The sequence below is a fragment of the Cetorhinus maximus genome, chromosome 13, assembly GCF_964194155.1.
Source record: "Cetorhinus maximus chromosome 13, sCetMax3.hap1.1, whole genome shotgun sequence".
In the NCBI taxonomy this organism is placed as follows: domain Eukaryota; kingdom Metazoa; phylum Chordata; class Chondrichthyes; order Lamniformes; family Cetorhinidae; genus Cetorhinus; species Cetorhinus maximus.
This window is the reverse complement of record NC_135891.1, coordinates 66,256,651-66,282,061: the sequence shown is the minus strand read 5'-3', so window position 1 is coordinate 66,282,061 and position 25,411 is coordinate 66,256,651. Positions and strand designations below refer to the sequence as shown.

Below are 25,411 nucleotides of genomic sequence, written 5' to 3'. Positions count from 1 at the left end.
CTCCATCCCCACCCCCTTTCCGATCCCCCTTTTTCCAGTAATTTATATAGATTTTTCTTTTCCCACCTATTTCCACTTTTTTTACATGTATTTCCATCCATTGTTTTATCTCTACCTTTTAGCCTATTTCGATCCCTTCCCCCCACCCCCACTAGGGCTATGTGTACCTTGCTCGTCCTGCTTTCTACCCTTAATGTCACCTATTAGCACATTCCTTATATAATATCACCACCTTCAACACCTCTTTGTCTTTTTGTCTATGACATCTTTTGGTTATCTCCACCTATCACTGGCCCTCTATCCAGCTCTACCTATCCCACCCCCCCCCCCCTTAAACCAGCTTATATTTCACCTCCTCTCTATTTTTACTTAGTTCTGTTGAAGAGTCATACAGACTCGAAACGTTAACTGTGTTCCTCTCCGCAGATGCTGCCAGACCTGAGTTTTTCCAGCAATTTTTCAAGGTACCCATCAACATAATGATGTCAACTCGCACAAGCCCGGCGTCAGCCGGGGGGCGGGGCCAGTTGAAGGTTGGTTGGCCTGGAGGGCGGGTTGCGTGATGACGTCAGTGGAGGGCGGATGGGGCTGTGTGCCGATGTCTATGGCGGCCTGGAAGGTGTGTCTGCTGACGTAAGTGGCGCGCCGGACGGGCTACGTGATGACGTCAGTGGCGTGTTGGTCTTGCTACGTGTTGACGTCAGTGGCGGGCCGGTCGGGCTGCGTGCTGACGTCAGTGGCGGGCTGGTCGGGCTGCGTGCTGGCGTCAGTGGCGGGCCGGTCGGGTTGTGTGCTGAGGGTTCCCAGTAGGGGTTCAGAGCGCGGATCCGGACAGAGATAACTGGGAAAATGAAGATCTGGACCTCGGAGCATGTGTTTAAGTGAGTGAGAGAGTCAATTACCGGAGCTGGCACCAGGCCCCCGCCTCAGGGTCGCGCCAGGAGCCGGGGAGTGGGTGCTGCTGTTCTCCCCCCGGCCCACCCGGGTTAGTGGGTGAGAAGGGCGGCCAGACCGGGCCGGGCCTGGGTCCGGGTCCTTTTGGCGATGCTCAGTCAGCCTGTGATTACAGTCAAGGTGACAGCAGCCTCCATGTGCTGACCTCTAGAGAGAGGGAGCTGTGAAGTCAGTGATTCAGTATAATTCAGGCTCAGACTGTTGGAATAAACGATCCGCTTTAGTATTTTGGATTTACAGGAAGATGAATGGAAGGCCACTGTTGCTTCTTTTTCATTCTTGGGATGTGGATGTCTCTGGCTGTGCCAGCATTTATTACCCATCCCTAATTGCCCTTGAGAAGGTGGTGGTGAACTGTCATCATGAACCACTGCAGTCCATGTAGTGTAGACACACCCAGAGTGCTGTTATGAAGTTCCAGAATTTTCCCCAGCGACAGTGAAGGAACAGAGATATGTTTCCAAGTCAGGATGGTGTGTGCTTTGGAGGGGAGCTTGCAGGTGCTGATGTTCCCATGCATCTGCTGCCCTTCTTCTAGGTGGCAGAGGTCGTGGGTTTGGACAGTGCTGTCCAAGGAGCCTTGGTGTGTTGCTGCAGTGGATCTTGTAAATTGTACTGTGAGCTGATGGTGGATGGAGTGAATATTTGAGGCTTTGGATGGGATTCTGATCAAGTGGGCTGCTTTGCCCTGGATGGTTTCGAGTTTCATGTTAGAGCTGCCCTCATGCAGGCAAGTGGAGAGTACTCCATCACACTCCTAACTTGGTTGCCATGCTTTGGGAAGTCGGGTGAATGAATAGAATCATTAGCCAGAGCTTGCTGCTGGGAGGACAGGATTACCTTGTGTGGTGATCCTATATCCTCAGCCCAGTAACTTGCTGATACTCGCTGGTGGGCCACACACATGATGACGGGCCATCAGGAAACCTTGTGCCTGTGAATTTGCTCCAAGTAGAGGAGAATTTGACAGGACAAATGCTTTTTGTTTAAAAAAAGTATTTTCTGTTTGAATCTGTTAAACACCTCACTTGATAAATCACAGTCCAATTTACTTGGCTGGTACTTTACAGTCAGCACAAATGCTTCTTCTCAATAGTTAAAATGTGTTTTGCATTGTTGTGGCAACAAAATCTTGTGTGTCCAAGTCATAGTTAGTTTGGAGCTGTAATTTGATCTCCTAATTTACTCACTCCAAGTGCTCTATGTGGCAATTTGTGTATTGACTTTATACAAACTGGCGGATCTGGTGCTGCTTCAGGTAAAATGGACAATGTGTCATGCTATAATGAGAGATTATACCATTCAGTGCACTATAGAAGAATAATAAGAATGTCAAATGATTTTAATTGGCCTGCAGTTTTAAATCTACAAAGCAGCTTTACTGTAAATGACTTCACTTTAGTTTACAGGTTAATTGCCATGGGTGAGGGAGGCTTGCAGATTACCACATGCTCGCAGATTTCCTCACCAAAGCAGGATTTATTTGTGTCCAGCTTTAGTATGAAATTACACCTTTTCTGTATACTTTTACAGTGTAGGAAAAAATGACTTTCTAAATGATTATATTTATTATTTAATGCATGTCTCATTACAGCTAGATTACCATCTTAAAAATACATGATCACCAAGTGACTGGGGCTAGTGTATTTGAATGTTAGAGAATGTGCACTCTATAAGAAGATTTGAACGCTTTTTTTATTTATTCACGTGATGCGGCTAGGCCAGTGTTTGTTGCCCATCAGTGATGGAGGGACTGAATGTTTAATGTGGTGGGCTGCTTTGTCCTGGATGGTGTCAAGCTTCTTGAGTGTTGTTGGAGCTGAACTCATCCAAGCAAGTGGAGAGTATTCCATCATACATCTCACCTGTGCCTCATAGATAGTGGACAGCCTTTGGGGAGTCGGGAGCTGAGTTACTCATTGCAGAATTCCCTGCCTCTGACCTGCTCTTGTAGCCACAGTATTTATATGGTTGGTCCAGTTCAGTTTCTGGTCAGTGGTAGCCCTCAGACTATTGATAATGGGGGTTCAGTGATGGTAGTGCCATTGAATGTCTAGGGGTAGATAGTTAGATTCTCTCTTGTTGGAGATGGCCATTGCCTGGAACTTGTATGGTGCGAGTCACACCTTTTGCCACTTACCAGCCCAAGCCTGAATGTTGTTCAGGTCTTGCAGCATGAAGGCTCGGGAATGTTTCAGTATTTAAGGAATTGCAAATGCCACTGAACATTGTGCAACATCAGCGAACATCCCCACTTCTGACTGTATGATGGAGGGAAGGCCAATAATGAAGTAACTACAGACAATTGGGTTTAGGGCACTACCCTAAGGTCTGGGGCTGAGATGATTGACTTCCAATGACCATAATTAGCCAGATTGTACTAGTCCTGCTTTTTTTTTTGGATAGAACATATCTGGGCAATTTTCCACATTGAGGGGTAGATACCACTTTTGTAGCCACTGGAACAGCTTGGCAATTCTGGAGCAGAAGTCTTCACTGTAGCTTGGTATCAGGTCCCATAGTCTTTTCAGTATCCATTGCCTTCAGCTGTTTCTTGATATCACGTGGAGTGAATCGAATTCGCTGAAGACTGGCATCTGTGATACTGGGGACCTCAGGAAGAGGAAGAGATGGATCATCCACTCAGCACTTCTAGCTGGGAATTGTTGCAAATGCTTCAGCCTTGTCTTTTGCATCGAAATTCTGGGCTCCCCCATCATTTAGGATGGGAATATTGTGGAGCCGCCTCCTGCAGTTTAGTTGTCCATCACTGGTTTAATTGTTCATTGCAATGACTGGATGTGGCAAGATTGCAGAGCTTAGAGCTGATCCATTGATTGTGGAATTGCTTAGCTCTTGTCTATTGTATGTTGCTCCTGCTGTTTAGCATGCAAGTAGCCCTGTGTTGTAGATTCACCAGGTTGACATTTCATTTTTAAGTATGCCTGGTGATGCTCCTGACATATGGCCTCCTGCACACTTCATTGAACCAGGGTTGATCCCCCGGTTTGATGGTAATGATAGATAGAATGGGGGATGTGCCAGGCTATGAGGTTACAGATTGTGGTTCTAATAAATTCTGCTCCTGCTGATGGCCCACAGTGCCTCATGGATGCTCAGTTTTGAGCTGCTAGATCTGATCTGAATTAATCCCATTTAGCACGGTGCTGGTACCACTCAACAAAATGGAGGGTATGCTCAGCGTGAAAGCAGGACTTCGTCTCCACAAGGAGTGTGTGGTGGTCACTCCTACCAATACTGTAATGGACAGATGCATCTACAACAGATAAATTGCTGAGAATGAGGTCAAGTGGGTTTTACCCTCATGTTGGTTCCCTCACCACGTGCTGCTGACCCAGTCTAGCAGCTATGTCATTTGGGACTCGGCCAGCTCGGTCAGTAGTGATGCTACTGAGCCACTTTTGATTATGGACATTGAAGTCCCATACCCAGAGTACATTCTGTGTCTTTGACACCCTCAGTGCTCCCTCCAAGTGGTGTTCAACATGGAGAAGCACTGATTCATCAGCTGAGGGAGGGCAGTAGGTGGTAATCAGCAGGGGGTTTCCTTGCCCATGTTCGACCTGATGCCATAAGATTTCATGGCGTCCGGAATCGATGTTGAGGACTCCGAGGGCAACTCCCTCCTGACTGTATACCACTATGCCACCACCTCTGCTGGGTCTGACCTGACACGACATACCCAGGGATGGTGATGGTGGTGTCTGGGGCATTGTACGGTATGATTCTGTGAGGATGACTATGTCAGGCTGTTACTTGACTAGTCTGTGGGACAGCTCTCCCAATTTTGGCACAATCCCCCAGGAGGTCTTTGAAGTGTTGACTGGACATGGTGCACCTTTGTCATTTCCACTGCTGGGTTAATGCTGGGTGGCCTGCCCGGTTTTATTCTTATTCAACTTTTCTGCAGTGGTTTGATAGAACTACCTGGCTTGGAAGACCATTTTGGGCAGAAGTTAAGAATCAACCATGTTGCTTTGGGTTGGAGTCATGTGCAGGCCAGAGCTTGGTAAGGATGGTAGATTAACTTCCCTGAACGACATTAGTGAATCATTAGTGCTTAAAGGAGGAAAAATTGTAAGAGTGGAAAATTTCAATATGAAATACTGTTCATTTTGAATTAAATCATCTGCCATTGATAACATTTATAATTGTATTCTTTTGTCATGAAGACCGGTCATTGCCAGCTTGGCTATTGTCTGATGTAATTAGTAAGTTAGAACTGGTCACGTATTTCTGTGAGCTTGTTACTTCAGCATTTTTCTGCCTTGGATAGTGTCCAGTTAGCATTCATTGCTGAAAGAATGTTTCTCTGGAGAGTTTCCAGTGGGGTTTCTCAGTGATGCCATAATTGTTCAAGCTAAAAATCTCCGTTCCGAAACCTAAAATAATGGGTCTCCATGATTAAGGGGGAAGGGAAAAATTCAAGGCTTTCCATATTTTTACCCTGCCACACCCTGGCTGGAAACGTAGGCTAACAATGCCAAGTCAAATGTGACAAGATCTTGCTGTTGGTGATTACAGCATACGTCAAAGACATTGGGACAATGACCTGGATTTCGTGATGAGTAGTGAAGCAACAGCAGTTGTCAAGAAGGTATAATTCTCATAATGTCCATAAGACCATAAGACATAGGAGCAGAAATTAGGCCATTCGGCCCATCGAGTCTGCTCCGCCATTCAATCATGGCTGATAAGTTTCTCAACCACATTCTCCCGCCTTCTCCCCGTAAACTTTGATCCCCTTACCAATCAAGAACCTATCTATCTCGGTCTTAAATACACTCAATGACCTGGCCTCCACAGCCTTCTGTGCCAATGAATTCCATAGATTCACCACTCCCTGGCTAAAGAAGTTTCTCCTCATCTCTGTTCTAAAAGGTCTTCCCTTTACTCTGAGGCTGTGCCCTCAGGTCCTAATCTCTCCTACTAATGGAAACATCTTCCCCACGTTCACTCTATCCAGGCCTTTCAGTATTCTGTAAGTTTCAATCAGATCCCCCCTCATCCTTTTAAACTCCATCGAGTATAGACCCAGAGTCCTCAAACCTTCCTCATATGTTAAGCCTTTCATTCCTAGGATCGTTTTCGTGAACCTCCTCTGGATCCTCTCCAGGGCCAGCACATCCTTCCTGAGATAAGGGGCCCAAAAATTGCTCACAATATTCTAAATGTGGTCTGACCAGAGCCTTATAAAGCCTCAGCAGCACATCCCTGCTTTTATATTTTATATTTATATTTTATATTCTAGTCCTCTCGAAATAAATGTCATTGGAATTTGTTGTAAAGTAGTGATAGTGGGCTCTTAGTCTATGTCTGTGTGTGTGTGTGTGTGTGTGTGTGTGTGTGACTTAATTGAATTAAAGGCAGCTGGTCTGAAGGCTTTGATGTAACAGAACATAAGCAAGGTTTGAAATGTTAAGTAGGTAAACATAGGTGTAAAGGGAACATTTGCATTTTTAAATAAACCAGACTAGATTGATCTCTAGGAGGTGTGAAATGTTTCATCTAGCCTGGAGAAGTTAAGGAACAGTGCTTATTTTTCCCCAAAATTACTGGTAAAATTGGTACTATGAGAGATTTTTATGATTAGAGAGGTAAAGTCCAAAGGCATAGTGAAACAATAGGATTTTGCATTCAAAGGGGAAAATATGGATAAAGGAGAGAAGGATGTGTGCAAGGCAAGGCATTCTAAGATCTAACAAGTGTGAAAAGCCACCAGCATCTAAGCCTCAAGGTGCTGCGTACCAAGAACTGAAGTTAAGAAAACTCACTTTGAATTGGATTGTTCAGGGTATCGTGTTTCTTTGCCTGGGTCTTTTTAAATCAATGTGTCTTACTGTTGCCTTAGCGAGTGTAACTGGGAATTATAGAAGTTATCATAGTAATTTGTAGATCTGTGTATGTGCTTAAAATCATTTCTTCTATTAATAAAGATTTAATTTAGTTTTGTAGGAAACCTATAAGACTCGGTGGCCTTATTACTACTGAATTCAAGGTACGCATCTCGAAATTTATACAAATTGCAAAACAAGTTGTGGCAGTTGTTTCAAGTTTCCCTCTGGGATTTGAGCAGCTCAGCATTTACCATCGACTGTGCCATGACAAATCTTCACTGACCTTGAGAGTTGCCTACAGAGATCTTATGATCTTGGTGGCATAGATTTCTTCTTTCTTGACTTTAGTTTGTATCTAGTGAAAAGTCAAGAACATCTCCAGGGGTCCAGCAGCAGTGATGTCATCAAGTAAGCTAAGTAATGAATCACATTGAAATAATCTCACAGACAGCTAACCAGGAAGTAAAATGCACTGGGACATACCTTTTGGCTTCGATCTTTGGTTTCTACCCTCTAACTACTTCTACCTGAGTGTCATGTTCCCTTCTATTCCTAGATCCTCGCAGAAATTTCTTATCAAATCTTTTAAAATCTATATAAACCAATTTCACTGAATTCGCCTCTATATCTTTTTTTAATTTCTTCAAAGGATTCCAGAAGCTAAGTCAAACTCAACCTGCTTTTAAGACACCCAGGTTGACTGGCCCTGGTTGACCTGTTTCTCCAATCTCTTTGTAATTTTATCTCATACTGCACACTCCACTGTCTAATCAATCACTGCAGTGAGACTAACTAGCCCACAATTTCTTGGTTTATTTCTTTCTTGTTTTTAAAGATGAGTGTCATGTTTGCCACCCTCCATTCCTTTGACACAGTTTTCTCTTCCAAAGAATTCGGGAAAAGTTTTATATTAGGCTTCTATTTTCCCTTGGCTTCCCCCCAGAATGTTGGAGTACAAACCATCAAGTTCCTTTGATTTGCTCAATTTATGTTGGACTCGTTTCTTTTTAGTGCTATTCCTTTGGTAATTCCCACTAAATTTTCTACATCTGCCCCTTAGTCATTCGGTAATCTCAAAATCCATTTTGTTAGATTACTTGCTTACTACCTGTGCCATTTCTTCACCATTTACCATTTACTATAAAAGCTGCTTCATTTCACAGGCCCTTCCCATATCATTTGCCACAGAAATTCTTTCTTGTCATTTTTCCATCTGTTCTTCGATACACCCTCTTAGCATTTCTCTTCATCCTCTTTATAGTTCCCTGAATTTCTCACAGCTTCCTTTTTATTATCTGCCTTGCTAGTGCTGATTTTTTTTTTTTAAATTGTAAATTCACAGCAAACACCTTTGTATATCAAGTACAGCTTTTATATTTTTTTAGCATGTTAAACGATTAATATTGATCGGGTTCAGATATACAGCATCCTTACTGAAAATGATAATTTAAAGGTCTTTCTGCCCTGTGTTAATCTCTGGAAGTCCAGTGCTTCAGATTCTAAAAATAATGTTGAAATTAGTGCCTTGTATTCTAGACGATGGAAATAATAGAATCTTTTTGACATACAATGTTCACATTTTCAAATGTCCAGATGTCTGAAAACTATCCAATTTAGGAATTAAGAGCGAAATATAAAGTTTTGAGGGAGAGACTAATGCTTGAACTAGAAAGTGCACACCTGAGTTGACGTTTATAACTTGTCAGAGTTCTGCTTTGCCCCTCCTTTGCTCCTTTCAAAGCCAAAATTCACCTGTACACTTTTCTAGTCTGATTTTTTTCTTTTTCTTTGTATTTCTTTCTCCAGCCACCCATGGGAAACTGTGTTTAAAGCTGCCATGCAAAAGTACCCAAATCCCATGAATCCGTGTGTTGTAGGAGTGGATGTATTAGATCGACATATTGATGACCAAGGCAAGTTGCATAGTCAGAGACTGCTCAGCACAGAATGGGGGCTACCGTCTGTTGTCAAATCAGTAAGTATTGATCTTCAGCTATGGGCTGTTACACTCTCTTTTAGGTAGTAAGGAGAAGAACCTACATTTTGGTTAATACCCAAGATATACAGAATATATATTGAACATTTTTTCTTTTTGCGAGCAAAAAATCCTTCAACATTTTTAAGGCCACTGGACCCTTCCTCTTTAAGTCCCGTAGAGAAAACTTTGGTCTGCAGCTAAAAGTATAAATGAGGTGATCCCCATCCTACACAACTGCTGCTCTTTGACTAACAGGAACCTGGCAGTTATTATCCTTCTGATTTTGCCCTGTTGTTTCAACCATCATGTACCTGTTCTCTGAAACACTGTTTGCAAATACCTTCATTTTATCCTGCTTTCAAAAACATTTTAAGACCCTTGCTTCACCGTACTGTCATTTGCTCCCAGTACTAATCATTCTGTTATCTTCTCACTACTGTTAATTATGTTTTGTTCAACGTCCTCTAAAATACTGAGCTGTCTCTCGCTCTCCCTAGAATAGACTAGAATGATTGCAGCACAGACGGAGACCATTCAGCTCAATGTGTCCGTGTTGGCTCTCTCCAAGAGCAATTCAACTGGCCCTATTTCCTCACCCTCTTCCCATAGCCCTGCAAATTTTCCCTTTTCAAGTGCTTATCCAATTCCCTTTTCAAATGACCTCACATGGGTGCTCCAGGTCAGTAAATCCATCTTCACATGACATTTCCTACCCACCAGTCCCTCACCCTGCTCAATGCATCATAGCTCCATTAATCACCCAGCAGAAGTCCCTAGCAATCAGGGCACATGCCTAATATCCAGATACCCCACCTCATCCTGACACACATTCCAGTGATGCTTATGCCAGGGGTACTGTGCAAATGTACATTTTACTAACTTGAAACCAATTCTTGTACCACAGTATTTGCCTAACAAGTCAGTGTCCTGTCCTTGTGGCGTTATGAATTGTGTTACTATATTTGATGACATGTTTTAATTGCCACTTCTCCAAATATAGTCACCCACAGCCCATGATAGTGCAATTAAAATATCCTAGAGATGAACTTGGGGACAAGTACAAGAGCATACCCCAAACTGTTGCCGTTTGCCAGAATCAATCTCCAGAGTCACCTGCAAGCTGCATTTTACATTTGTCACTCTAATGACCTGAATCAGTTGAGACCAGAGATCCATCAACCTGAATTTGTTGTATGGGATTCTGATAGCCTCAAAATAAATGGAAGACTTGTGTGAGCAGCATCTTTAGTCAGGGAGAGAACTATATCACAACTTAAAATCAGTAGCATGGGAGAGAGAGATATCAGATTTCCGCACACAAGGCATGGGATGAAACGATAGCAGATAAGAATGCTCTGCACTTTTTTTCTTTTATCCGTTCTTGGGAGTATTCTGAATAAATATGTAGATATTATATCATTATATTCTTAGTCCTATTAAAAATAGCTGCCATTTACACAACACTTTGTCATTTACTTAAGCATTCCAATAGAGTTTCATTAAAATTTTGCATGGCAAAAGTATTTAAATATGTAGTAGATACATTCCAAATTAGAGCACTGGAATTTGTTGGTATGCACAGTTTGAGACATGTGTAAATTAAATGAAAATGGATTAAAATTTTATTGCACAGCCGCACATTGAGCGCCAAAACTGTCCACAAAGAATTTATTAGCCTACTAATTAAATGATCCCATCTGACAATCTAAGGGACAAGAACCACTGTATTCCAGAACTTCCACTGTCCTCCAGGATGAATCTCCAGTGTGCCCATAAGGAGTGCTCTATTCAGAGCTCTGAACCATGTTTGGTTCACTGAACTATGCAGGCTTGGGACATTCTAACCTACAACTTACTGTGAACGGCTATGTATATCATGCTGTACTCTGAAAACAAGGAAGCACTTTATATAATGGCTGAGTGAGGAAAGATGAAGTTTTAAAAGAATGGAATCCTATTGGATGGAGTTAAATGATTTAGGTTCACAGAATCGGTATTAATTTTATCCAGTGAGTGAATTGCAGAATAAATCAGACTGACAAAGGGTAAAACAAAAACAGAATTACCTGGAAAAACTCAGCAGGTCTGGCAGCATCGGTGGAGAAGAAATCAGTTGACGTTTCGAGTCGGGTCATGATGACTCGAAACGTCAACTGATTTCTTCTCCACCGATGCTGCCAGACCTGCTGAGTTTTTCCAGGTAATTCTGTTTTTGTTTTGGATTTCCAGCATCCGCAGTAGCTTTTAGCTTTTTGTTTTTATGACAAAGGGTAAAGTTCAGTCAATTGTAGTAGAAATGGCAGTGGACTTTGATTCTGTCATGGAATGTATGTTAAAGGTTACATTGGTTGCGTATGACTTCACTTTGTAGTTCCACATCAGGCACCCTGCTATTGCACAACTGATTAATGTGTGCAAAAGCAGGTCAAAATAACTCAAGGTCACCTTTCAAGCCCTTCACTGTGACTCATGCTCAGTGACTGGGTGGATCAAATTACTACTTAGACTCATTCAAAAAGCTGAGAACAGGAGAGAAGGTGGGGAAGTTCACTCTTTATAGCATGTGATTCCTGTTCACTCATTATAGCATGTGATTCCTTGTCTAGTGACCTCTAACACATTGCTCCTCAAGTTAGATTCAGGGTCAGAATCTAGTTCACTGCTTTAGTCTAAGTACAAGAGTTTAACCCAGCTGGAGGTGTTTTTTTGAATTAGGTGATGTCAATTTACCACTCAGTCACATTCTGTTCAAGCGTTTCACACATGAGATTTATGTTTCTGCTAAATAAAACTATTTTATAAAACAGAATCCCTTCTTCTTTCAATTAAATTGAAAGAAGTTGATTCAACTGTACAACCCCCCACCCCACCCCCTCGAAAGCACCACTGCCCCCCTCCAACCAACCTACGGTACTGGCAGTGTGCCATTTTACCACATATAGGAGAGGTCGTGGTGTCCATTTTTTACAGCTTGGTAAGTAAATCATTTTGTGGAAGATGTAGATGGAATGGCATCACAAACTGGGAGTAAAAGAACACCATCTCGACTCCTTTTAAAAAAAAATAATCTGCAACTTCCCTTATTTGTTGTACAGCTTATCCTAATACCCTGTGTCCATTATTTAGTCAGTCTTTACAGTACAAAAGGTCATTCGGCCCATTGAGTCCATGCTGGCTCCCTGTAGGCAGTCCAGTCAGTCACATTCCTCCACTCTATTGCCATAGCCCTGCAAGTGCCTAAACAATTTACTGGTGAATAAGGAGTTTCTGTTGCTGACTGAGGCGAATAAATATGTTTGACACCTTTATGTTTAACTACTAAAACAAAAGGGAGGGAGAGAGGAGTTTGATAATTAAACAAGTGTTACAGTTCACCCCTCCCATTCTGGCTCCTCACACCCACATATCCTGTGGATGTACCTGAGCAGGATGGAAGATGGTCACATCCTCAAGGACTTTCTGTATGGTGGGGTAGCTGGAGCCAGAAGATTAGTAGGAAGCCCAAAGCTGCTCTTCAAGGATACTTGCAAGGGTGACATGAGTGCCTTAGACGTCAATTATCGTACTTGGGTGTCACTAGCTGACAACTGAGGAAAATGGCGGCACCTCCTGTGGACTGGCATGCGCCACCACAATGAGCAGTGGCTACAGCGGCTTGGCAACAGACTCCAGCGCCAAAAACTACAACCCACAATGACACCTGGTAGCTTCATGTTTGGAACTTGTGGCACAATCTGCCTCTGAAGGATTAGCCCCTTCGGTCATCAGCAAAGGTGCGCCATATGAAGACATCCCAACTGAAATGGGCTGTTTGCCGTGTGTCCATCCATAGATGGAAAGATGTTACAAAAAAAACCCAAAAGAAATGGTTTTCCCTGCTTTGACAAGCGATAACTGCTAGGGCATCTCAGCTGTGTCTGTAAAGTGCAGCGTCAGGAATCTGGACTGTCTCACTTACAACCCATGTGGCTGGGGAGTGGTCATGCAGCTAATTTTGCCGTACTGTACAGTGGTCGTTCTTGTCAAATGCTGTATTGTCTCGAATGGAGTAAGTTCACTGTAGCTCTGATTAATGACAGGTGGAAGAATTAAGTTTTTTAATCTAAAATATTGATTTTCTTCCCATTTTCCAGCTCATCGGTGCATCGAGGACACGGACGTATGTACAGGAACATTCTGTCGTAGATCCCGCGAAACGGACCATGGAGCTTAGGTCCGCAAATGTTAGTCAAGTAACATGACTTAGGACATAATTTCCCACTGTGTATGCATGAGGGGATAACGGGAGCCTTAATATATGACCAGACATATCGCATAGTTTCAGGAACTCCATATTTGGCTGCAATCAGCCCCACATTCTGAAACAAGCAGACCCTGTTTTCAGTGTACAAGGTGCAGTTTTTTCTGGAACTGCATTTCCTTCTGTAGACATAACAGCAAACCATGACCATTGTAAATGCTTGAGTGCTGTAACCTGTGTGCTGGGGAAAAAATCACACAAAATGCATGTTCCTGTCACAACCGGTTTGTCCAATGAGCAGCAGGCATAAACCAACCAATTAAATGGGATTCTTTCATCACTGGCCTTGCTACATTGCAACTGCATCATCTTAATCAACAGTTGGTCTGTTATTTATTACGTTTGTCTACTTTAAGACATTTTGCGTTTATTCTATAACAGGAAGCTTATTGCAGACATCTTTGGGTATTGTACTCCCAAATAGTTGCTGCAATATGGTTCATGTTGGCAGCAGCCTGTTGGCATTCCAGTCCGTGTCAGCCAACTACTTGAATTAATGGCATCATATCTGAACACAATTGATTCTTATCAAGTGCAGATTTTCCATGGTGCCTTTGGATGGTGAGTGGGTGCTTGAATTGGCACTTTTGTTCCACTATTCTAGTCCAGGGATGTTGAGGTCAGTTGTGGTAATATTACCTCAACTTGACACAGATTGGGCTGGGACTTTATAGTGTATGATTTAATGTGATACAGAATAGTGTCTTACCAATTGGCTATCTGAGGAACTTTAAACATTCAGGCATTACCTTGTCTGATTTTCCAATTTGGTCAATACTCTCTTATTCAATGTTATGGTTCATGCAAAAGCAGTGTCACCAACTCCATACTGCTCAATATCTAATCACTGTATACTTGACCAATACAGGAGTTTGACTGGCGTGGGACCAAGTTCCACAAATATGCTGACTGCACCCAGCTCCAACTCTCCATTAACCCATTCAACTCCTATACTGCCTCTGTGTTGTCAGGCTACTTCTTTAACATTCAGCCTTGGATGAGCCGTGATTTTCCCCAGTTGAATGTTAGGTGACCTGCTTGTGACAAAAAGTGACAGGTCTGGCATAAACTCTGTTCCTTTGCCACCAATTCTGTCCCCTACCCGCCCCATTCTCTCAGGTTAGAACAGTTTTTTTGCAACCTTTGCACCTTTTTTGATTCCAAGCTGAGCTTCCAACTCCATACCCTCTCCTATCTCTGACATCAATTGACTTTGCTCTTGTCTCAGCTCATCTCCTGCTGGAATCCTCATCCTTGTCTTTTATTACCTCCAAACTTGATAATTCCAATGCCCTTTTGGCTGCCTGCCATCCTTCATAAACTTGCTATCCAGAATCTATCCCCACACCGTGATCACCCACATGCTCACTGATCTACGTTGCCTTCCACTATCCCAATGCTCAAATTTTAAATTCTCATTGAAGTGTTTAAACCCCTTAAGGCCTTGCTCCTCCAATGATGGTGTCTTATGCATCACAAAATTACCCCTCCCCCTCCCACCAATCCACCATTGGCAACCATGTGTTCAGCTTCCTGTACTCTAAGCTCTAGAATTCCCTCCCTCAACCCCTCTGCCTCTCTTTCCACCTTTAATACATTAAAATAATCTCTTTAGCCAAGCTTTTAATCATCCTATGTAGCCATCTTTGACACAGTGTTGATTTGTGACTGAATGCGCTTCTCTGAAATTGAGGCTTTTCAAAAATGTTAAAGGTGCTATAATTGTAGAACCTGGCAATACAGAACAAGCTATCCAATTAGACCCGCTCTCTGTTTTTTCCCCATAATGCTTCAATTTTTCTCCCCTACGTGTATTCATCCGATTCCCTTTTGAAAGTTAGAATTGAAACTGTTTCCATCACCCTTTCAGGCAGTGCATTCCAGGTCATAACTTCTCACCGCTTCTTTTTACAAATAATCTTAAAAATGCCCTCTGGTTACCGACTCTCCTGCCAGTGGAAACAGTTACTGTAGGAATAGAAGATTCCCCTCCCTGAAGAATATTAGTGAACCGGTTGAGTTTTTAAATCAAAGCACCTTTATGGTCAATATTTGCTAACGTAATCTGCAAAATAATGCAATTAAGAAACCATATAATGTACAGGGGAGATGGTGGTGTAGTGGTAATGTCATTGGACTAATAATCCAGAGGTCCATGATAATGCTGTGGGGACAAGGGTTCAAATCCCAACAATGCAGCTGATGGAATCTGGAAAGGCAGGCTGGGTAAATCTGGAATTTAAAGCTAGTCTGTTTGTGAAACTATTGTCGATTGTTGTAAAAACCCACCTGGTTCACTAATGTCCTTTAGGGAAGGAAATCTGCCATTCATACCTGGTCTGTCCTACATGTGACACCAGACCCACACCTATGTGGTTGACTCTTAACAGCCCTCTGCAATGGCCTAACAAGTCACTCAGTTCAAGAACAATTCTTGGGCAACAAATGCTGGCCTTATTGATGCCTACATTCCATAAAAGAATAAAAAATATATATATTTCTGGTGCCAGTTGACAAATAACCGGATTATTGCAATGCAAATTGTTCTTGCTGCTCAATGTGAAGGATTGATGAATATTATGCTCATCATTCTGGTGTCCCACAGTCTAAAATTCCAGGCACTTGAGATGGTGTGACAGTGCACAAGTTGAAGTGCACTGAAAAGAAGCACCAAGCTGAAGAGATCTTTCCCTTTCTGTCTGCATCTTTGTATTTATTGCAGTGATCAGTTCTAACACTAGAATAGAGCATTTTTTTCTATTTCACAAATCATTCAAAGTAGAAACACAGGTTAACAAAGCCATAAAAATATGAAAACAAAGCACTGCGATTCATTTGTGGAGTAATAGAACCAGAAAATAATGAAGAGAATCTCAGTTGGAGCACTTTGCACAGTTCTGGTCTGCACATTACTGCACTTTCTCCTGTACCTCTATATCTTTTCTGTTAAGATTAGCAAGGACAATACTGGAACTGAGAGATTATACCTTAGCAAAGGCTGAACAGCCTGGGGCTCTTTTCTCGCAGTTAAGGCAAATAGCATTGATACACTAAAAGCAGGCTGGATAAGTACACGAAGGGGAAAGGAATAGAAGGACATGATGGTATGATTAGATCTAGTAAGCTGGGGAAGGCTCTTGTGCAGCAAAGACCTGATGGGCCAAATGGCCTGTTCCTCTTGTAAAGTCTGTCTATATAATTCAGCATTATTATTCCCATAGCAGTATGCCACAGTGTGATCATGTAAAGCTCACTTTACTGTGACACTGTACCTCAGAACAGCAACATCTGCTGCGCCAATGATGATTTTTCCATTTACTGAAACAGCCGACGTGTTGTGTCTCCCAGACTGGGTGTAGTTTTATGTTGTGATCCATGCCAATAAGACCATCCTAGCTGACATCTCTTTGGCCTGAATTCTTCCCTCGCCGGGCGTGCGTGAATGGCGGGCCCGGGAGCGGCAGGGAAATGGGCCCCCAACCATGATTTCACGCTGGCTGGCCAGCATGAAACGCGTGCTGAAAAGCTCAGTGGTGCTGGGGTGGGGGGCAGGTAGAGGGCAGCTGACGAATTCACTGTGGATGTGGGTGAGAGCTGTGAGAGAGCTCCCTGAAGGAAGACAGCTGCCTTTGGGGGCTGCAGACCTGCAAATAATGAAATAAAGCTCTAAAAAGCTGCAAAAAAATTTCCATGCATCATAATCAAGCACCTGAAGGCATACTTCATAAAAATGCTGTCTCCAGATATTTCTTTTTATTTTATTTCCTAATGGAGATTTCATCCCACCCTTGGATAAGGTTTCATTAAAGATGTAAAGGCCGCCTAGTCGATTCGCTCATCCGCAAACCGCAAGATTGGGGCCACGAAAATTCAGAGACAATTGTAGCGTTAATGGGCTTAATTGTCAGTGAGCGCGCTTCCGACTCTCGCGCGCGTCCGCCGAGTGAAATATCGTGCAAGTACGCGATGATGTCGGGACTCTCGTCCAATGTCATCTTGCATGATTTTACACCCAATCGGGTCAGGCGTGCACGTGGAACATAAAATTCTGCCCTTGCAGTCTGCTGACAAACTCTCAATCTGGGTCTGGTTTGAACCAAATCCCAAGGTGAAGCCAAGCATGTTGTCCACTGAACCACCCAGTTCCCCATTCATTTTGATAGGATTTTATTGGTGGCCATGTTATATATCACTAATGGTGTATACTCTTTTGAGCATCTACAAATACATGATCTGCTTAATGTTTCAATTCTGTTCTTAATTGCATTATTTTGCAGATAACGTTAACAAATCTAGTATCGGTGGATGAACGATTGGAATATAAACCCCACCCACAGGACCCTGAAAAGTAGGTACACGCACACAAGTATACGGCAGGCTTGTCCAACCTTTTAGCTCGGCCTTGGGAGAGGGTGGGGGGCACATTTGCATATTTTTCTCACTGAAGGGGCTATTGAGCAAATTTCAGAAAATTAAGGCCTGGCACAATAATAAACTGAATTTCAAAAACACAAGTTAGGTTTTAAGGAAAGAAACAATTGCGAAGCTAAATTACAGCAATGTCATAGCAATAAATTGCTAAGTTAAAAAAGAGTAATAAAAATGACCAGAATGTGAGAGGTCAGTGTGTGTGTCTGGCTCACTCCCAGTCTCAGGGTGCTCACTCACTCACCCTTACTCACTGTGAGTGGGTGTATGTGTTGGTGTGTGGTGGTGAGAGTGAGCTGGAAACTTGAAACTGGGCGCAAGGCAGGCTCTCACCGCCCCCACCCCAACACTCAATCTCTCACACTACCCCCTCCCACACAGTCACACTCGCTCACTCCCTCATACTCTCTCACTCACCTCCACACTCTCACAACCACACTCTCACTCACCCACACACTCTCACTTCCCCCATACACTCAATCAGACTCTTTCCCACATACCATGGCACCAGCCTCCAAAACCTTGCCCTGCAGGAGCTGGACGTACCTGGCTCCCCGTCTCCAGCCCCACTGTTGCTTGGCTCACTGTGCTCCAGCCCCCGCCGTACCTTCGTTTCCCTCGGCCCGGCAGCCCTCAGCACAATCACCAACCCTGGTGTTCACTGCTCCTCCATGCAGAATCTTCCATTGTTAGATGACTTCCAAATTTTCCTCTTGGGTGGCCAACAACAGTCCACTGTCGGCTTTGTAGTCACCAAATGGAGAGTGAACACCCTTACATCAATTTGGCTAAGAGCAGAAATTTGTAGTGAATTGTAGAGTCAACCTCTAGAGTTCCAGCTCACTTTCTGGTTGCTGCTCTCTTTTCTATCATTTTAAAAACTTGGCTATTTAATAGTATAACTGGGCAATGAGGTTGAATAAGGCAGGTGACAAACCCATGGAAATGCATTGACTTGTAAGATGCATCTGCTGCTTGGTTTTCTCCATTATTCTGCCTTCTATGTCTGATCTTTTTTGTGTTAAGGGATATAACCAATGGCTAGTCCACATGACTTATTTCTGTTGGCTTTCCCTCAGTGGAAAGGCAGTTTGCTTTGTCACCTGAAGGAGAAGTAACTCATGCGATTTTCTACCGAATCGAGTAGAAAGTGAACCAGGAAATTGTATAATGTTAACTGAGAGCAAGAAGGTACAGACCATTCTGATAGGATCTCGAATATATGATTCTGTTTTGTTGTTTCAGAACAATTCTTACCCAAGAAGCTATAATCAGTGTAAAAGGGGTCAGTCTAAGCAGCTACATGGAAGGAATAATGGCAAACAGCATCTCTGCTAATGCAAATAAAGTGAGTATAAGGGTTTGGAAAACAGAGTTGTAAGTGACACAATGGAAAAAATATTATTTTCTTTTTGAATTACCTGTGCAGGATAATAGTTTAGCCTGTGTGCTTCTCCCTTCCCATCCCCCTCCCTCAACATTTCTTCCCTAACTTTTAAATATAGTTCTAAGGATGCTGGTAGTTCTTCTCTATCTCTTTTCCTATCTGTGGCCATTCTGTATGTTTTTTTTATTATTTATCATTTCATGGGATGTGGGCATCGCTGGCTAGGCCAGCATTTGTTGCCTATCCCTTGAGAATGTGGTGGTGAGCCACCTTTCAGAACTGCTGCAGTCCATGGTGCACCCAGAGTGCAATTAGGAAGGGAGTTCAAGGATTCTGAGCCAGCTACAGTGAAGCAACAGCGATATAGTTGTGAGTCAGGGTGGTATGGCTTGGTGGGGAACTTGTAGGTAGTGCTAGACCATTTCAGATGGCAGTTAAGAGTCAACTATGTTACTGTAGGTCTGCATTCACATGTGGGCCAGATCAGGTAAAGATTGCAGATTTCCTTCCCTAAAGTGAGCCAGATGGATTTTTACAACAATTGATGATAGTTTCATGATCATCATTACTGAGACTAGCTTTCAATTCCAGATTTTATTATAATAAATTGATATAAACCAGCTGCCGTGGTGGGATTTGAACCTGTGTCCCCAGATCGTTAGCCTGGACCTCTGGATAACTCATCCAGATAACTAAACGTTACCACCACACCACCCTTCAGGGATGTAAGAGCCCACTTAGTTGAGCACAAAAGGCAGACCTGATCTTGTCCTCACCTGGCAGCACTTCTTTGTGATCAGGTATGGGGATTCTGTCTGATTTTTCTCATTCTGTTTCCCCCTCTTCCTCCCCCCAACACACCATTTCCTCTTTCTGCCTGATGGGCACTGGGGGAAATTGCAGCACCCATAATGCTCCCCCTTAAATTGTCCAACTTTGGTTTATATGATTTGATTGACAGGCTGAGATGTTTTGGGGAGGGGGTTTCAAAAGGGTCTTACTGCGCTGGTTTATTTGCTCCTTTAGCTACAGTTAATGAATGACTTGCACTGTTTTAGCCAGTGTTTTAATGCTGCAGTCTGTGTTTCTCTACACAGGGACGAGAAGCAATGGAGTGGGTAATTCGCAAGTTAAATACTGAAATCGAAGAGTTGGCAGCATCTGCAAGAGGAAGTATCAAAATGCCGATGGCTGCAACTTCAGTGGAATAATAGCTGAGAGTTGTTGAGAAATATGTTGCTCACCTCGGGCTGTTTAGCCGACTGCTTCCCACTGTGCATTTAATTTCCCTCATTCACTAGAGCTGCTGATCTAAGAAGCGTAAAGCAGCTTGGACTTGTTTGGTTCCTGCTCTGTTTCAGTGGGACACCCCATACAGCAGCATGCTGATTACAATTGTGTCCCAGCTGTGCAGTGAGGATGTTTCCTGGAGGGTTTGTTTTGTGGAGAGAATGTATTAGAACTGGTGCACAGAGGGAAGTACTGGGTATTAATATTTATTACTAGGTATATCATAATGTTGGCAAAAGAATTGAGAGATGGCAAAGACCAGTAAGTTGGCAATGGAGGAGCTTGTGATCTCAGTATTTCAGATGTTGTGGCCCACATACTTGCAGAGGTTAAAGATGAAGCTGTGTTTGTGCCACTCACTTTCATTGATCAGAAAGCAGTACCCTCCCTGGTGGATCAGTTTGACAACACCTTGTATAACTGAGGAAGACAGATCCGGTCAGTCCTTCGTCTGGACTCCATAGCCAGGTGGCCAGTAGGTTTGCTGCAGTTAGCCTCAGCAATGCTAGACCAGAAAAATCAGCCAGTATTCCCATTCCTGCTTGCTTTCCAGTAGCTCCTGTTAGAAAACATGGGACTGGATCAGCTGTGGCACCCAACAACCTACTGATGCTCATTGTCTTGTCTTCGCAACTGGTGACCTACCATGTGGATGAGGCACTGGAGAGTGGCAAAATCCTTTTGATCTTTAACCCAGCAAGACTCAGCACCTAGCAACTTTGAGCAGAGGTTGAGGTACAGGACACTCAAATATTTCACCTGCAATTTGGACAAGCTCTTGTGATTTAGACTTATTGGAAGTAAGGGATTAACTTGGGGTTTTCTGGCATAATTGTGCTGTTAAATTCAAAGTGATCAAAACTTGGAAAATATTGTTGTTTTGGCCTCCCACACCTAACAGCCCAACTGTTAGTTCCAAATAGCAAGTATCATGGCATGAGTGTTTAAAATTGCGGTATCAAAGTTGGGAAGATAAACATTTGGAACTTATATCCAGTTCTCTGTCATTCAGTGCAACATTCTTCAATAAATGGGCCTCTGACATAGTAAGCAATATAATATGGAGCTTCTAAGTTTAGCAATGAAGTCTTCAGGTCAAGAGCAAGTCTGTATCATAAAACCAAGGGTATTGCCGTAATCTCAAAAAAGACTTTACAGTTATGGTTTTGTATGAAAAGTTCCTGTGAATCTCTGGGTAACCAGGTTTTGGTAATCTTTGTTTCATTAGTGTTTACAATTTAACCTGGAGAGAATTATACCACATAGCTGCCACAGATTTTCTACATTGAAGTGTTGACATTCCTAACACACTGAAACGTTAGTGAAGGTTTCCTGTATGTTGTGGTACTTTGATCTAGTGCTTTTTAAAAGAGATACTTGCTCGTTAATTATTTTTCATCTTGACAGGAACATCGTCTGATCCAGCAGTAAATTAGCAGAAGGAAATGCAGTTCCTTCACCTCCCATAGTCGCATTACTTCTGAATTATCAGAATTTCTGTGGGGCCTTGTAATAACCCTTACATATCATGGTTACCTCAGTGACCAGGCTTAGGACCCTGTCTTCTGACCCCAAGGGGCAATATTGATTTTGGCTACTGGCTGGATATCTAGGATGCTCCTGTAGCCACTTGCAGACTACAGGGAAACAATCCTTCTGTTGTACCAAACCAATATCACAGTTAAATGGGACAGATCACCATGTGACAATTCCTGAGCTGGAGCTAAGCTGTTATCTTTGTGACCTGTTTCACTTCAAACAGTTGCTTTAACATTTTAAAAGCACTTGAAAATGGAATTTGATTTAGTGTTCGCAGGATTCTAGTTACAAAGCAGTTTCCAGTTCTGAATGTAAAGTGATTAATGTAACTTGTAGAGTTGGTGTAGTAAAGTGTCAGTTTGGCTCAGTTAGCAGCAATCTTGCCTCAGGATCAGAAGGTTGCTGGGGTTTAAGCCCCACTCCATTGAGCACCAGCACATTAGCTACACAGAAATCAGTAATGCCATCCTTCTCGTGAGACTTGATCAAGTCAAGTGGATGTTAAAGACCCTAAGGCAGTATTTCACAAAGGGAGATTTTCTACTACCTTGGCTAACATTCCTCTTTCAATACCATCAAAGCAATATTAATTGATCATCTATTACTATTTGTGGGACCTTGCTGCAGTCACATTGGCTGTACATTTCCTTACATAAGTTACTCCACAGTAACTCATTGAAAATGAGTTTAAGAAGCTTTACAAATGCAATTGTTTAATTTTAATAGACTTTTTATCTCTAAACTACAGGACAGTTTTGAGTTGAGAATCTCATTTGGGCTGTCCTGTCTTAGAGCTTCTTATCTTTTTGAGCTCTCTTGCTGTAACATTTTTGTTGGAGAGTTAAGAACTTTTGGCTTCTGATGTGATGCTGCTGAGCTGTTCGCTGCATAACCACTGATTTTACATAGTACCAAATGATTAGTAAGTACAGTAGGATTTTGGTTTGCTCTCAGGGACTGTATTCTACTCAGTCTCCATTATATTTACAGGGAGTACAAACTCAGAGCTTGTGCTACTGCGCAGATGGGTTTACTTCATCGGAACAGAGAGAATGACAGGTACAAATCTGAGCTGTCTCCATTCACCAGCATATGTCTCAGTACACTGATGGAAACATTACTATCTGATGCTGAGACCTAACGTGCAGCACTAAAGTACAGGTGTTTACTATTTCACTCAGGATTGCATCACACACAGCATATCTCGCAATAAGAAAACTTCACTTCTTAGTTCTAAACTTCAAATTTTCATTTAAACAATTCTGTAGAAATAATTCTCTTAATATAATTATTTTCTAGGCTCACCTTGTAATTTTGTCTGGGCAGAATTGTGCCAAACATTTTCAGTAGTGCCACACTTTTAACAATGTATGGAAAATGTCACTGCACATGGTGAGTTTGCTACTCCACTCCAGTTTACATAATTGGACAGCTGGGAGATGAGATTAACAAAGTAGATATGTAGAGAGAGGAAGGCACAATCAATGTTTCAAGTCGATTAACTCAGGTCAGAATTTGTTCTGATGAAAGGCCATCGAATTGAAACATTGACCCTACCTCCCTCTTGCCACAGATGCTGAGTGTTTTCAGCATTTTCTATTTTACTTCAGATTTTCAGCATCCGTGGTATTTTGTTTTACAGTAGATAGCTCAGTTGAAGAGTTCACACCAGCACAGATACTTTCTTGCAGTAATTTCAGTGACTCCCAAGGGATACTAAGGCTGCTACGATTCTGTAGAGATAGATGATTTTTTCTTTCAAACTGAGGTTTAGGACTGGAACCCTGTGTTTCATCACCTCATACCTAAAGCTTATTCTTTGAAAAGTAAGATTCAGATGGACGTAGATTTAATTAGGCAGTGTGACCCAATATTGTTATCAAAGTTAAAAATGATGTAATCAGCGAATAGACAATTTCACACTGAATTCTGCTGTATGTTAGTAAGTTAAATGGGTTCAGAGGACTGTTCCAGGCTCTATCCTTACACCTACTTTATTTGGTTTTGCTGTGGTACAATGGACATTCCTCCCTGGGCTTGTGTTCCCTTCTCTACATAAAATGGCCTGTGAGCTGGAATCTTGTACTGCTACAAAAAGACAATTTTTTATATGCTGCTACTAACATTTATTATTTAATGTTTTGCTAGATAAAGGTTCTGTTTAACTTAATGTGACCAACAGAAAGAAGTGAGCATTGGATTAGGCTTGTTCAATTGAAGCATAACACAGTGTTAGTTTTATAAAAAAATTATTTTCCTGTGTAATATCTCTGCTGCCTTTCATTTCCATGAAAGAGTTTTTTTGTATGGAATAGTGTTTATTTTAATAGCACTGAATTCTACTTCAAAGTCCAGCCAAGTTATCATTTTTAACAAAACTGCTGACAATAAAATTGTGTTTTTAAAGTAGATTGCACTGTGTCTGTGAATTTCTTTGGATTTGAAGGTTTGTCTAGGCCACATTAAGTATTAAGCTATTGAGTGATATGTGAGAACATATAGTAGTCCAGACTTGGAGAATAGGAATAAGCTATTCGATCCTTTCTGCCATTCAATTAGATCACAGCTGATCTACTGCACATCAACCCCATTTACCTGCCTTTGCTCCAGATGCTTTCATACCCTTATCCAACAAAGAAATCTCAGTCTAGAAAGCTTCAATTGGCATAGCATTTCACAATCTTTGGGGGGTAGTTAGATTTCTACTTGTCTTTGCTTAAAGTAGTACTTTCTGGTTTCACTCCCAGAAGACCAGACTCTAATTTTAAGTTATGGCTCCTTTGTACTGGGTTTCTCCCACAAGCTGAAATAGTTACCTTTACCCAAATGAATCCTTGTATTATTTGAAACACATTGAATAGATCACACCTCAACCTTCTATGCTTGAGTGAATAGAGACAAGTTTATGCCATTTTCCTCCAAATTTAAACTCTTAGCCCCAGTATCGTTCTGGGGAATCGTGCACTGCACCCCGCACCCACCTCCCCTCCCCAAGATTAAATATACCCTTCCTGAGGTATGTCCAGAACTGAATACAGTATTCCAGACAGGGTCTGACCAAGGTTCTGCACAACTGAAGCATAAATCTCCCTTTTGTATTTTAGCCAGACAGTAATTGCAAGCCACTGAAGTCTGTCCAATTGACAATGGCATTAAACCAGATTGCAATGTTTTTTGGTTAAATGGGGCAGGAGGTTCTTTCTTATGCATACTCTGACAATATGTTCCCAAATTCACATGCATCTCAGAAGTAACTCTGGTTCCATATCCATGATGTGAAATTGAATATTTCATTACACCAACAGTGAATTGAAATGTCTGAATATGGGTAATAGCTACACATATTCTTTGAATAGATAGCTGAGAAGCAGGAATATGAATATGTCACAATTAATTGAAGGTCAATAAAAGCTAGAGTTACAAGACAGGAACTGCCTGAGACAAAGCAACTCTGACAGGCTGACCAGTGTTATTGATGGCAGCTATCTGCAGATCTTGTTAAACAGCCTGTGCTCTGAGTTGATTCCTTACCCTTCAAAGTGATATCTGCATGATTCAGTAAATGCATATTTCACCCAACCTTCCAGACAATAAAACAGGCACTTAGATTGATGCCATCCAGCTGAACTATGAATTCCCAAAATAAAATACAAAAAATATAGAGGTGGAGGGGAGTT

General features: G+C 42.2%; 1 protein-coding gene across 1 annotated transcript; it reads left to right on the top strand.

Moving 5' to 3' along the window:
- The first annotated feature begins 732 nt into the window (after positions 1 to 732).
- Positions 733 to 24,143, top strand: LOC144688658 (PRELI domain containing protein 3B-like). Its single transcript, XM_078555475.1, has 6 exons — positions 733 to 881; positions 8,619 to 8,787; positions 12,924 to 13,013; positions 17,368 to 17,438; positions 18,764 to 18,866; positions 20,003 to 24,143. Exons 1-6 carry the CDS (start codon positions 850 to 852, stop codon positions 20,114 to 20,116), a joined length of 579 nt encoding a protein of 192 aa, XP_078411601.1. The 5' UTR covers positions 733 to 849; the 3' UTR covers positions 20,117 to 24,143.
- The last annotated feature ends 1,268 nt before the right edge of the window (positions 24,144 to 25,411 follow it).